At 40.2% G+C, this 15,197-nt stretch overlaps 1 protein-coding gene across 1 annotated transcript in view; it reads right to left on the bottom strand.

Moving 5' to 3' along the window:
- Window positions 1-15,197, bottom strand: part of NOM1 (nucleolar protein with MIF4G domain 1) — a 285,471-nt gene that overhangs the window by 219,961 nt on the left and 50,313 nt on the right. The window contains exon 2 of the mRNA XM_086941491.1: window positions 7,716-7,837. Coding sequence (XP_086797617.1) covers window positions 7,716-7,837 — 122 coding nt within the window. The remainder of the gene's footprint in view (window positions 1-7,715; window positions 7,838-15,197) is intronic.

Here is a 15,197-nt window from a genome sequence, read left to right as displayed (position 1 = left end):
TGCTGGATGTTGTATGCCTGAGAAGAGCTAACATATACAACGTTTTCAACGCCTGTACCATTAGGCTTTAAGGTAAATCTGAAAAAAAAAAAGATATTAAAAAAATATGTCAATGCTTTAAACACAGAAATTAAACTCAGACTCTCAAAAATTCAAGCAATGCAGGCCTTTAGTTTGGTCAGATCAATTTTAAATCTTTTGACAAGTGGCATATTGCAATTAATCGCATTGTCAAACTAAACGTTTCAGGTGTAATGTGCTGACTGTGAAACCTGCCTGGGACATTTACAGTGCCGCCTCGACCGGTTCCAAGTCAGCAGAATTGCTTTTGGCCATGGATGTGATATGCAGACCCATGCTCCAGATCTGACTCAACCTCATTATCATTGAGCTATAATTTGAGGGATATTTTCCAATTAAAAAAGGAAGAAATCTTGAAATATGTGAATATTTTTAATTAAAAGATTCCTCCAATACTACTTCAATGATAATTAAAACGTCCCCTGCACAATCAGGTAGCAGAACAGTTATTTTTTTTTTCAATAGATGTGTGCGCAAAATTAGGATCAAAGCTGCATAAAAGAAATACACGGCTGTATCCACGTCTCCAAAAGAGCCATTAAAACCCTAAACAGTTTTCGAACACTGGTCAACACCACTAATAATACTTATACAAACTTTGCTGGTAATTCAGCTCTAAGTTCTCATGCGAACCAGACCACAACATCTCACTTCCAAACATACCACTAACGAGTCATGCACGATATGGAGTCCATTTAAGCAGAAGCAGCAATGCAAGTGTTACGTTTTTGAGGGCATTACAGTCCTGAAGGCCATGTTTGGTTCATACGAACAAAACTGATAAAATGCAAAGCAGTATCTGCAGCACTGCTATAACTACACACAATGCAAGTGATTCATGTGCCCCTTGTAAAGCCAAATAAAAATGACTTGAATTGCTGCACATAAACAGACGATAAACTGAACAGTGCTTAACCCGTTGCATGCTCAGTACGGCCCCGGCCATACGACGTCACAGTGGGAGTATGAGGAGGACGGCCGGGGGCTGTCTGAATCCAACCCACTATACAAATCACTTGCACGGGGCGAAAATCTGCGCCAAATGCAAGAGGTTAAGTATACAGAGAGGCAGACAATCATGGCTGGCGCACCTCAACCATGAAGGGAACTTTTAAGTTTGAAAGCTTTATTGAAGTAAAGTTGTCAATACAATAAGGTGACATCAGCAAAACAACAAGAGAAAGGGAAATTATGGGAAAGATAAAACATAAGCGGCCGATGGCACAATGAAAAAATCAAAGCATTTTGAATTTTTTAAGGGGGGGGAGGGGGGGGGGGGGAGGGGAAGGGTAGGGAGGGAAATAAAACCATGATAATACAATTCTAGAATGAAACAGAAATAAGCATAATGAATGTTGGCAATAAAGTACAGTAAATGCACAAATATCAGCGAATATATGGAAGAAGAACGTTAGAAAAACATGAATAAAGAAAAAAAAACTGCATTAGTGAAATTTAAAGCATGTAACTATAAACAGGAGTACAAATGTTCAAGGGGGCTTGAAGTTATCAGAGGAAAATGTAAAAAATCATCTGCGCCTGCCGTGCATTAGTACGAGACAGACAGATTTAGAACTCATAATTATATTAACTGGTTGGAATAAATCTCACGGCACATTCATAAACCGCTAAGCAGACATGTAAATCTATCAAGATACTTTTTGGGTTAGTAGAGGGATTATTATGCTATTGTGCAACATAATATCTCAGTGCTTGTCAGAAGAATTTTGCCCATGTGATTTATATAAGGAATGCACCTTTCTATTCAGGGGGGAAAGATCCTAGCCCCACTCCTGCATTCTGTGACAAAAACCTTTCAAGCAAGCTGGTTTCAGCAACTGGTGGAAACAATGGTGGTGTGGTACCTTCGGGAGCTGACCTCTGATTTATCTTAGATATCTCAATACCAATCTTTTAAGATAATTCAGCAAGTAAAGTGTTTGTTGCTGAAATCTGTGCACAGCCAGTCACTGATTTCAATCAAGCACAATAAACTACGCTATTTTTCATACGGATGTCAATAAATTAAGTACCAGCGAACTGGGTAACTCTTATGCAGCACTATGAAAAGGCCTTTGTATAGCAAGAAGTACGAAGTAAATAAAATAATATTTATCTGCTTTAATCTTATCTCGTCATTGATTTAACTTGCTGTTCATCAGCCAAGAGGGTTAAATGATAAATAAAGTTAAGCCGCTGATCACGTTTCCATCTACATTTTGAATGCAGGCCCCCTCCTCCATTTTACAGAGTTAACCTTTGTGGAATAAAGACTATAACCTTCACTAATAAGATGCCCCATTTGTTAACTCCGATAGTCTAAGAATCGAGACAGCAGTACACTATTTTGCCTCACCGCTCATTTCCGACCTATATTTTGCCTTTTTGCTCATTTCTGACCTCTATTTTGCCTCTTTCTGCTCACTTCTGACGTTTATTTTGCTTGTCTGCTAGTTTCTGACGTTTATTTGGCCTCTTCCTCCTCATTCCCCTGGGACCGAGGAGGAAGCCTCAAGGCCGGCGGTCCTGGTCAAATCCCTATCTCCTGCGGGAGCTGGCATTGCTATCGCATGAATGGAACTGCTAGCTCCTTGCATGCAAGAGCAATCTTTCATCACTTTCCCTGCCAGCTTGTCTGCAGGCAGGGAAAGAGATGAAACATCGGCTTCCAGCAAGCAGGAGCTGTAAGAGGAGTGTTTGCATTTGCTCCCACCAAGCGAAAACAAACAGCTAAGTCTCAGGGGTGGGCACCACAGGACATAGCAGGAGCCAGCCCGGGGCGTGGTGATTCCAGGGCCATCTATGGTTTCAAGAGAGGGGCCTCACAGCACCCCTCCTTCTGTTTCCACGGGCCACCCCTCCTTCTTAGGAAAAAAAAATGCCCTAGGAGTTGGTGATTTCCAGGGCGCTAGGGGGCCATGCGGCCCCCGCCAATTGTATTAATTGGCCCATAGATGTGGTGGTCCCCAGAAAGGGGGGGGGGGGTCGCGTGCCCACCTCCATTATTTTTTAGGTCTCGACTATTCTATCCCGCAGGGATAAATAGACGAGAGTAATGGAGTTGAAATAAACTCTCTGACCAAGAGGATTCCAAGCCGGATTCCTCCTGAAGCATGTTGTCTACTGAAGCGCGAAGCTTCGCCAGGCACGCGCTTGGCCTGCTCATTCCCTCCAACTCCCGCTTGCTCCCCTGCTCCCCTCCCCCGCCCCCCACGCCTCGCACCAGACTACCATTTGTTGCACGCATCAGACTTTCACAGCCCGCATTTTTCACTTTTGCAGCAAACAGCTTGCCCATTTGATGCGCCTCTAACAGCTACAGTAATGAGCCGCTGTGCCAGCCTCCAACTTGCCCACCTTCCCTCCTCCCCTACAGCAGCTGATCAGCAGCATAAACCGCCGCTGGAGATTTAAATTTATTTTCTGTTTATTTCCCTTCGCTCCCCCCACGCATATATACTTTCCGTTCTTCAATGTTTTCAGGAATGTGTGAGTTAAAGTGCAGTGTTTTCTTTGTTTCCGCCTGGGGCATACTTTGCACATGGTTCTTTAAATGACGTTCTTTTGTTTGTATTGCTTCTTCTCCAGCCTACATTGGATGCATTTTTACAAACAATGTTAATTTGAAAGCAAAACTTTAATTATGGTTACTCTATTAAAAAAAACTGGGGGGGGGGGGTAAACGTGTTATGTTATACATTTCTGAACATAAAATAAAGCCCCACAACTTATCAGTTGTGTGCCCGTCCTCCTCCATCTGGCAGCGCTCCATGCAGCATCAGCAGACCTGCGTCTACCATAAGCTCTTCCTCCCCAGCCTATGTTTGAGAGTCTGGGCTCCTCTGTCGAAATCTACCACTAATTTATCTTGAATGGTTGTTCAGCGCACGGGAAGATACATTTATTATTTATGTGCATGGTAACCTTACTCCATCACAGCAACATACAACTGGAAGCCCTGGTACATGAAATCTACCCTTGTGCTGTACTACCGCTGTACTACTACTGTACAAGCACTCGTTCTCTCTTCTCTTTTCTCTGTCAACATTTCTCCTCCTTCTGGGTATCTTTCTATTCCATTGCTCGCCTCAAATACTAACTAGCTCTGTCTTTGTCGCATATTTATTTATTTGCCCCTACACAGACACTCTTACCTTGCTGTTTCATACTTTATCTCTGACCTCAGTATTTCTATATATATTACATTATACTGATTTCGCACTCTGTCCACACAGTTTATGAGATATGCCCCTTACCACAAATTCAGTCTGACCTCAGAATATTTCTTAAATAACGAGGGGTTGGGCATAATCTACGCCCAAACAGAAACACCACAGCATCACTCGGCACCACCACAGCATTACTCAGCACACAACAATATCACTCCGCAAGACCACAGCAACACCACTGCATCACTCAGCAACACCACCGCATCACTCAGCAACACCACCGCATCACTCAGCAACACCACCGCATCACTCAGCAACACCACCGCATCACTCAGCAACACCACCGCATCACTCAGCAACACCACCGCATCACTCAGCAACACCACCGCATCACTCAGAAACACCACCGCATCACTCAGAAACACCACCGCATCACTCAGCACCATCACAGGATCACTCAGCACCATCACAGGATCACTCCGCAACAACACATCATCACTCAGGGCCAAGAATGCATCACTCATCACCACCACAGCATCATTCATCACCACCACAGCATCACTCATCACCACCACAGCATCACTCATCACCACCACAGCATCACTCATCACCACCACAGCATCACTCATCACCACCACAGCATCACTCATCACCACCACAGCATCACTCATCACCACCACAGCATCACTCATCAACACCACAGCATCACAGCATCACTCAGGGCCAAGAATGCATCACTCAGCAGCACCACAGCATCAGTCAGCAGCACCACAGCATCACTCATCGTCACCACAGCATCACTCATCGCCACCACAGCATCACTCATCGCCACCACAGCATCACTCATCGCCACCACAGCATCACTCAGGGCCAAGAATGCATCACTTAGGGCCAAGAATGCATCACTCGGGGCCAAGAATGCATCACTCGGCAGCACCACAGCATCACTCAGCGCAACCACAGCATCACTCAGCGCAACCACAGCATCACTCAGCGCAACCACAGCATCACTCAGCGCAACCACAGCATCACTCAGCGCAACCACAGCATCACTCAGCGCAACCACAGCATCACTGGTTCAAATACGTTCTCTCAACGTTTCAAGCTTTATTACAAATGTTACAAAAAGATGTTAATATTTCACTTCTGTTCTTGGATTTTCGTCACAATAAAATACACTGAACATAATCTTCACAAAAGTTATTTACAAAAGTTTAAGCTATTGCCATTATAGATTACAATAACTTTGTTTAAGTATTAAATATTTTAAAACATTAAAAGCCATTGTTATTTGTAAAAGCAATACATGTAAGTCACTTAAATACAACACATATTTATAAATGCTATAGGTGTCACATTTGCGAAAGTTATAACTATTGGCATTGTAAATGACAAAGCTATTAATTTTGCTATTTTCAAAACCAACACATACATAAAAAAATTGTCATTTACAATACCAATAAATCAAACTTTCCTAATGCGAGACCTATTGCATTGCAAATGCTTGTTTAAATGTCTCGTGGAGGTAGTGGTCCTCAGGGCTTCTAAAAGACCAGGCCCCCTCAATTACTCTTTCTTTTTCTTTAAAGCCCTGGGAGGTGGTGGTCCGAGGACTGAAAGAGCCACCCTCCTTTTTTTATGAAATGCCCCGGGACCTGGCCCACCGAGGGGCCTTTTGAAAACATGTGCGGGAGCGAGCACTTGTTTTCTTTTTCTGCACCAAATTCACTAATGTGAGGCAATTTTCAAATTATTATAAAAAATGTTTTTTGTACTGCGCTTGCCCCTCTAGGACCCCACGACCAAGGCTTGGGAGGGGTCAGGGTACTCCTACCCTGCCTCTATTTCTTTTTTTCACTTTTTTGTTTTAGACTCGGCTGAAGCAGAGTCCCAAGATGGCTGCCAACCCCTGGTTGAAGTGTTGGCAGCCAATCAGAGCTCTGCATTTCCCTCTACTAGCTTGTTATTATCCGCAAAGTCGCCACGATCCAAGATGAGCAATTTGGATTAACCTAAATTTCTCAACAACTACATAATGGATTTACATCAAATAACAAAAAGCACAATCTGCGTACCAAAAGCAAGTTTTCTGCCAAATTTGGTGTAATTCCGTCCAGCGGTCCGGCCAGCAGTTGTGTCTAAAGCTCCTAAGGGAATTAACAAGAGAAACGCACTTTTTGGGACCCCACCCCTTCTTTTTCAAGGCCCCCGCTTGACAGATTGCCCTAAAACTTTCCATGCACAACAAGAATCACGGCACACTTTTTCATGAAGGTTCGTCAAACTGTGCCATAGAAACAGTCAGGTCAAAAAATGATTTCCCTATGGAAACATGTTTTTAACTAGAACTATATATTTTTGGTCATTTCTAGGGTTTAGGGGTGGGTAAAGGTATTGGATGGTTAGTTTATTTTTAGGGTAATGGGGTGTGTAAGGGCATTAGGAGGTAAGGGTGATTTTAGGTTTAGGGGTGGATAAGTGTAATTAGTGATAAAGGCATTGTAAGGTTAAGGGCTTCGTAATTGTATTGGTTGCTAAGGGTAATTTAAGGGTTTGGGTTGGATGAGGGCATGGGGTGGTAAAGGTATTTTGAGGATTTTGGGGATGGGTAAGGGTAAGGGTAATGTGTGGTAAGGATGATGTTAGGGTTTAGATGTGGGTAAGGGTAATATGGGTGTTTAGGGGTGCGTAAGGGGATTTGGGTGGTAAGGGGATTTCTAGGGTTTGCGGAGGGTAAAGGGTATTGGGTGGTAAGACTATTTTTAGGGTTTAGGTGTGGTTGAGGGTATTGGGTGCTAAGGGTATTTTTAGGGTTTGGAGGGTAAAGGGTATTGGGTGGTAAGAGTATTTTTAGGGTTTAGGTGTGGTTGAGGGTATTGGGTGGTGAAGGTATTTTTAGGGTTTAGGAGTGGGTAAGGGTATTAGGGCAGTAGGGGACAATTTATAATTTGGGGTGGGTAAGGGGATTTGGGGTGGGTAAGGGGTATTGGGGCAATTTTAGGGTTTGGGGTGGGTGAGGTTATTGAGTGGTAAGGGGACTTTTAGGTTTATGGATGCTAAGAATATATGGGTGGTACGAGTGATATTAGGGTTTAGTGGTGGGTCAAGATTTGTGGGTGGTGAGGGTATTTTTAATTTCCTATGGTCAAATAATGCCCCCACTAAATCACTGCCACACTACAATCTCCTGACAATGCTTCCATACTTCCCAACATTCTCCTTTTATAACTCGTAGCATCAGTGGCTCTGTCCATCATCAGACAATTCACACACTGGTTAGATCCCAATCAAACTATGGCAGCTTTACCTTCTAAAAATGTCATACTTCTTATATGTTTATTCTCAATATTAGTAATCTATTAAATAAGACACACTTAAAAGGAGCAGAGAGCTGGGCCCTGCAAAATTGGTTTGAGGTAAACCCCTGCAACAGAGCACACTGTTGATAAATAGTCCAAATATTACCTGTTTATTAGGCCTTTTACACTTTTCTTCAGTCTTTCTAGTTCTTCCCTCTTCTTGGCATCCAGTGTGTTTGAAGAAGGCCTCATGTGTGGAGGAACGTACTTCTTAACATTCTCCTCATTCTGTTAAGAACAAGAAATAAAAATTAGCTTTCTAAACAAAAGGCATTAAAAAAGGCATGCAATTAATTTAAAAGACACTTATTTCAAATGGGAACTTAGGTGCAATCAATGTAGGGGAAATACCACTCATACCCTGTAATGAGATCTTTATGAAGGCTATCTTTAAAAAAGATTTTCAGGTAATACACGAACGTAGTGATGAAATTAGCTTGGGAGGTGATAAGGAGACTTTTGACTGGGAAGCACTTGAGGAGACAACGGGGATGCAGATGAACATGCATGTTAGAGAAGGTTTAGAAAAAGGGCAGAAATTAGCAAAGCAGATGGAGTTGGTCTACAAATGTATGATGAAATAGTGTATTTATGAAGGGAATTCAGGTACACTATATTGAGAGATCAGGTGCTAGAAAGAGGATGATAAATGCACAGGAGTAGTAGAAAATGTTACTTTTGTACACCGCATTTCACAATATTGCATCCTAACCAAACATGAGAAAACATCTTTTTTTAAATGAATAAAAGTTTAAAAGGTATTGTAAAACTTAATTTCAGACATAACAAATTATACCAGTATAGTAGTTCAGCAGTTGACACCAACAGTTAAACATCTATGGATTTTTTATTATTTCCAATCAAATTTAGCAAAGTAATAGGTTGATCACTAAGACAACTTTTACTTCCTCAAATAAATATCTAGTTACATGAGTCATGTGATAGCTCTCTTCTCACAGTTCTAGAGCTAGCAAGAGACAATGTATTTTCCATTTCTACAGCAAAGTTTTTAAGCACAGAATTAGCACAGTGCCATTTATGCCGAGCTGCAAAATTGCAAAAGCCAATTGCCGCTCCAGGCACAGTTTTATAGCTTTGGATTGGTAAAATACCATCACAACTAACCTGGAGTAAATGAAAGCAACCGCGGACAAGTGTTTCGCTGTCATTGCAGCTCTTCAAAGAGGTTAATCTTTGTCCAAACACAAGGAAGCACCCAGCATAAGTCAAAACAATACATTTCAAGCTTAGAGTGCCACATACATTATGCAAAAATAGGAAGTCTTTGTCCCTTTCCAGCTCAACGTGGATGGCACTGTGCTAATCCTATACTTAAAAACTTTGCTAGAAAAACAGACATTAGGAGTGAGCAGATTCAGAGCATCGCTGGTGTTGTAGGGTGCTCTGTATAGGACTTGCTCTCCAACTAAACTTGGGAACTACCCAAAGTTCTCCATTTCCTATTTTGCATAATTTATGGGGTACTCTGAGCCTAACAGGGTATATATATATATATATATATATATATATATATAAAATGTATACACACAAACACATCAATACCATTTCAAAACTGAGTCGCGAAGACACGATATTTAACCATACATTTTATTACTGTTAGCAAAATGTATTACCGAATAATAGGTCGACATTTTAATAAGAATCAAAAGTTTCAAACATCCAATATTTGACTATATGAAAGTTTTTCTAAATTATGATCTTTACAACATATAGAAAACTATGACTGCCACAAAAAATCTATTTTAAATTATGAAGATTACTGCTTGAATTTTTACTACTAAATAAATTTTGTTTGGGAAAATAAACTCCCAATAGAGGGTAACTATGGAAGAGGAGAAGTAGAGCCAGGCAATTTTCTCAGTTTACCCAGACTGGTGTTTATTGATTGTATAACGTAACTAAAAGTACGGCTGCTGAGATTTGGTAGTCTGAATTGTTTCAGATATTAGTATTTAAGTAATTTAATTACATAAATATAATTCATATAAAATATTTAATGTCTCAACACCTTGACAAAAGGGAGACATTGGAAACAACCTATTAAGTATTACAAATGCAAGGAGTAATATTCAAAATACATAATGGTGGCTATACAGGTGGGAAAAAGCTCACAAAACGTTTCTCACCTTTGAGGTGTGCAATCATCTGAAAGCAATGTGCTGAAGGAGAGTAACTTAAGGGAAGTGGATGGCAACACCTAAGGTGGACATGGGGGTAGATTGGTTAAATCATCGAATGTCTGTCAGGATAAACAGATTGTTTTGACAGGGAAACCCAAGAAAAATCAACCAGAAACCAAAAGCAAGATACACAAGAAACATTGGGGACACAAACATGATAGGGACAAATGATCATATGTCTCCTGGGTATGAAAATGTAGCTCTTTGTTTTTGAGTGGTGCATAATTTCCTCACTAAAACAATCCTAAAACTTGAGCAACTTACAGCTACTAAGATGAGACCTTCAAGTAAGGGTTGCTACTAGACGACTGACAAAACCTTTTGTGAAAATATTATACAAACATGTCAGCACATATGTGGCTTCTGATAAGGGCCAGGCTATCATCCAGAAAGTGTTTGCTCCAACAGATTTTGGAAAGGCCAACAAGGGAAGGTATAGCATTCTTGATGGTCTTTATGCTAAGATGTTGGTAGAGATGGCATTGGACCATTAAACAATAAAAGAATTAACACTTATTCCAGACAAGAGGCAGATAAAGATGGACAAGAGTATGCAGAACTAGATTCAGGAACAAATTTGTTACTGAAATATTTAACTCACTTTCTTCCTATCTAAAAAGTAGGAAGGACAATTGGGCACTAGATCCACAAAGTGAGAAAAACAGATCTGTGGATGCATGGGCTTTGCAGAGGGTCAGGGACTTCAAGATTGGGTATTATGGAAGCCAATATGCAACCAAAATTTCCCCTTCATAATATTCTTACACAGAAGTCAGTAGAAAAAGGCCAATACAGGGATCAACCCTCCATTTTAGGGAGCTTAAATGCATTCTTTTTCTGGTTCAGAATAGGACTTAGGACTGTGACCAGGTGCAAACATAGCAGAGTTTAACATTTGGCTTGTGCTTTTTTTTACATTTCACTATTATAGGCATCCCTCTGATGGGGAACATCTTTTTGAATGTGACAAGTTAGCCAGTAAGTCTCTGGAGAACATTTACATGACGGTCTGTATTTACTTCACACAGGAAATTCTTACAGGTTTTCTGAGAGGAGGGTCAGGTTTGAAAGTTTGACTGCCTCATCTGCTCCGACTTCAGCACCATGGTGCTTAACTAATTACATAAAGCCAGTGGTGGCAGTGATCCAGGCATCGACCCGAACTATCAGCAGTGGAAGCCATTACAGTTTCCACTTTCCTCCTTTACGATAAAGAGATTAGTCTATCTGTTTTCTCCTAATGTTATCTTTTTTTTTAATATCAATAATGTAACATTTTTTATCAATTTGTATCCATGGTATTACATTTTATATGTGACTATAATTAATGGTTATCTTGCTTTCTTTTACTTGTGTCTATATATTATTGCACTATTTTGTGTGTTTTTTGCCAGTTTAATCTTATCCTTTATTGCCTGGATATTGTTGTTTTCTATTACTTAGTGATCCAGGCAAAACCAGTTCAGATGAACTTCTATTACAATGATTTGAACAGAGTAATGTTACCAACACAGTTGACTATCGTGATAAATTTCTCCTGTGACCTGGAGTTGCTGACCAATGAAGTAAAGTCAGATAACCACCAGCAGCAGAATGAACTTCCTTCAAATTCACACAAGATGTAGAGAAAGTAAAACCCAAAAACAACAAAGTGGGACAGGTATCCCTACAAAGTAACTCAGATATTTTGGAAGAAATTTAGAGGACTAGCAGGAGAAGGAATGCCTTTAAGGTAGAGGGTCTGACAATCATTTTGCCTGTTTTTTTTTTTGCATGCCTTGGTGTACAGAGCACTGCAGTGAAGGAAGATCATACATGTCCGGAAGGAAGGGATTTCACACGCACAGCAGATAACATTGTCCTTGGATGCCATAAAGCACCTCTGGTGGACTGAATCTCAAAGTACAGATCTGTTTGATAACACTCTTGATGCAGTTTTTCAGCTGGTAAGCGAACACAACAGCCCAAGTCAGAAATGCAATAATCAGGATATCCACCCGGTGGTGAACTATGTATCCTGGCCCACATACTCTTCAACATCTTATCACCCCAGAGAACTGAGATCCAACGACCTCTCCTTTCTAGCTGTTCTGATAATCAGGAGGGCAAGAGGTGGGGGTCGTTCATTCGTTTACTGGTCTCTATACTTTGGAACTCCCTGCCTATCCAACTTAGATCAGAAAAAATGTATTTAGTTTCAGGAAACAGTGGAAAACCTCTCTCTTTATCTAAAGCAGTGCTAGACCTCAAAGGTCTTAGCTTGTCACTGTCAGCACCGGTAAGCCTGCTGTGTGTAGCTGTGCGCTCTATAAGGATTTTTAAATAATAATGTATTTCCTTCACCTCTTATCCGGAGTTAGAACACTCCAATATGGCAGCAAGTGTCCCTCCTAGTCCAGCTTAACCTTTCCTGGATTTCTTCCATAGGATCTCTTTCTTCTGAGGGATTATCAAGGACAGGTGACCCAGCAATTGCAGACAGTTGCCTGCATTTGTCGGCTTTGCAAATTTCAGGGCTAACTGGAACTTCCAGGGATCATCAGAAAATTTGGTTTTCATAGAGAATTGTAGATCCATATGAGCATGGTAGGAAAAGGGTATCCCACTTCAGATGATATAGTAAATTTAAGTTCTTGAACAATGGCAGGTTTATAGGTGAATTGAGTTCATTAGATTGGCTATTTCATCAGGCCATGGAACAATTAATGAAGTTCTGGTGGGCATGAAGCCATGTGTTTGTCAACTAAATAACATTAGATTGGCACATACAATATAGTGACTATTTAAAGCCAGGACAATTAATTGGGAGTTCTCTTTTTAGCAGACATGTAGGTTTCCCAAGCTCTTCTCCCTTATCTTGAGCAAGAGTGTGTTGGACGTAGGGATTTAAATGAACAGCTGCATTCCTTTTCCCAAAAGGGTGCTGACTGAACCATTTACAGAAAGATGGAGCCTAATAAAACGGTTGTGTGTATCTCCGTTTACCAAATAACCTAGTAACGCATTCTTGGGAGCTTGAAAGTAACTAGAGATCTCCGACAAATCTTGAGGATTCCGTTTTTGAGCTTTCTAAGATGGTACTTTGCACATTTGACATCCCAAACTCATGCTCGGTTTTTGCTTGAAGAGCATTAGCTTGAAAGTCTTCCAAGTGGCAGCAAAGGTGAGGACATGACCAAAGCAACAGAATGCGTGGACATGGTTATTGTTTGGCTGCATTACTTTCAGGCTATTTGAGATGCACCTTTGTTGATAGCAAGTAAACACTGAACAAGCATAAATGCTCGCCTCCAGTCAGGACAGAGTTTTTTTTTTCATAATTGTTTTTATTTATTGCAAGAGGAGAAATAAACACAATACTGAAATCACATTAGTTGTACATATATATATGGTTATCTATACAGTTTAAATCATTATGTTTGAAGGAAGAGAAGAAAAAGAAACAGGAGATTGCAAAATAAGTATTCACAAAGCTCTGAAACATAACAAAAAGAAAAACTAAAAGAAAGATTAGCGAGCAGGTCACACAGTAAAGTCCTCTGTTTAATTAATAAATGTTCTCCATATTTTTTCCCTTCCTTTCAATGCTTTTGGGCCTCTTAGTTTAGCCAATGAGAGCTCTATGGTATGTATTTCATGCATTAGATACCACCATTCCATAACACTTGGGGGTTCTATTGATATCCAGGTCCACGCAATGACCAACCTGGCACAAGCAAATATTATTGTTAATAAGTCGTTAAAGTTGCTACAGGACAGAGTAAGTTATTTTTCTGGCTGTTTTCACACAAAGACTGGGGCAAGCCCACCTAAATTACAGGAGTACAGACTATAGTATTGTAATTAAAAGTATGGTGGAAGTCTATCACATCAACAAAACCAACCTTAATGTCCTTGCTAACTGCATGCTTTAATTCAAACCATGTGTTTTCAAATGCACGGTCTAAGGTTTATGAGGAACTTCTGCACACTGAGATGGCACAGTGTCTCCCCATGCAGACTGGAATAGAGGGCAAGACACAAGAATTTGTGTATATTTTTAACTCTGTTCAGCAAACACTCATTTCATAACTTTGTTTTTGCTCCTTTAATTGGTACTGCGATAAAAATTACTTAAAATTCAGAAACAATATATGTTTAAAACTGTTCAAAGCTCATGCTGAATTTGCAGTTAAGTTAGAGACTATCAAGTGTAACATTCGCAATGCATTTCAACTGCATTCTTAATCGGGAGATAAAACCTCCATGACATTTGTCAATGGTGTACCACTGTTTTCACAACAACAAAAATAAAGCTTGGTTTGGTAAACCTGGTAATTGTTGTAGGAGACGACTGTATTTTGTGTAGTCTCATTTCCAAGGGGTTATTCTTGTGCGAGATCCCCACCGTGGTGCCAAAAGTCATAGCTGTTCTAAAATCCCTCTGCGTGCAAAAAGGATTCTTTATAAAGCATTATCATAAACATGTTGCTTCGTGTCTTTGTTGAGGTTCAGTGAAGCTCTTATTTTAAAGTGCAACTGAGGGCTAGGCAATCATTTAACGGGGATGCTGACCACTGAGTTTTCTAATCCAGAATGTTTCACATAGCAACAGCAATCTAATTTTGTTTCCCTGAAAGTTAAGCGGCAGTTACAGTAATCTCAGTTGGATAAATTATGGGTACTCTTATGAAAGTTCAGCACAACCAAAGGCTACATATTTGTATTTCTAATATTACTTTTGCGTTCTTCGAGACATACTCGGATTATGCATACCATTTTCCCCACATACATTTTGCTAGAGTATATATGCAGTTTTAGTGTTGCATATGAAATATTGTTTCACTCTATATATAGCATTTACCTCAATGTGCATGTGTGACTCCATCCTTAAAAACACAAATATTGAATATCTTGCTTTCCACTGAATTTAGTAAAGATAGCAAATAGAATTTATTCACAGATCAGTACATAGCCAAGTGCTAAGGTCAATGAGACATGACCACGGATATGTTGAGAAATTTCTACATGTTCTAGAAGAGTATTTATTGCATGAGATAGTGATTGAAATACTGATGGTCATGTTGCCATAGATGATCTAACAGGCTTTGAAAATAGTCAAACTTTTCCCGTAGGTTTTTATGTAACTTAGTTTAACCAGTTTAAGTGGCATTGGTTAGTTTAGTGCCTGCCGTCATAAAAGCAATTCAAGAGTAATGTATATTGCTTGCCTCCCTGACTGTAAGACTGCCAGGAAAATCGTCTGCAAAACACACAGGAAGTTGAAAACTATGGGAACAATGATCTTGAAGAAGTGCTTTAATTTTTCTATAAAAAAAGGTGATGAACCAGAGCGGATAAAATTAAGAGTGTACCACGAATGCAACAAAAATGCATAGATACAGCAT

This window comes from Lissotriton vulgaris, chromosome 10 (assembly GCF_964263255.1).
Source record: "Lissotriton vulgaris chromosome 10, aLisVul1.2, whole genome shotgun sequence".
NCBI classification, from domain to species: Eukaryota; Metazoa; Chordata; class Amphibia; order Caudata; family Salamandridae; genus Lissotriton; species Lissotriton vulgaris.
Note: the sequence above shows the minus strand (reverse complement) of the source record. Positions and strands in the feature narration are given on the sequence as shown.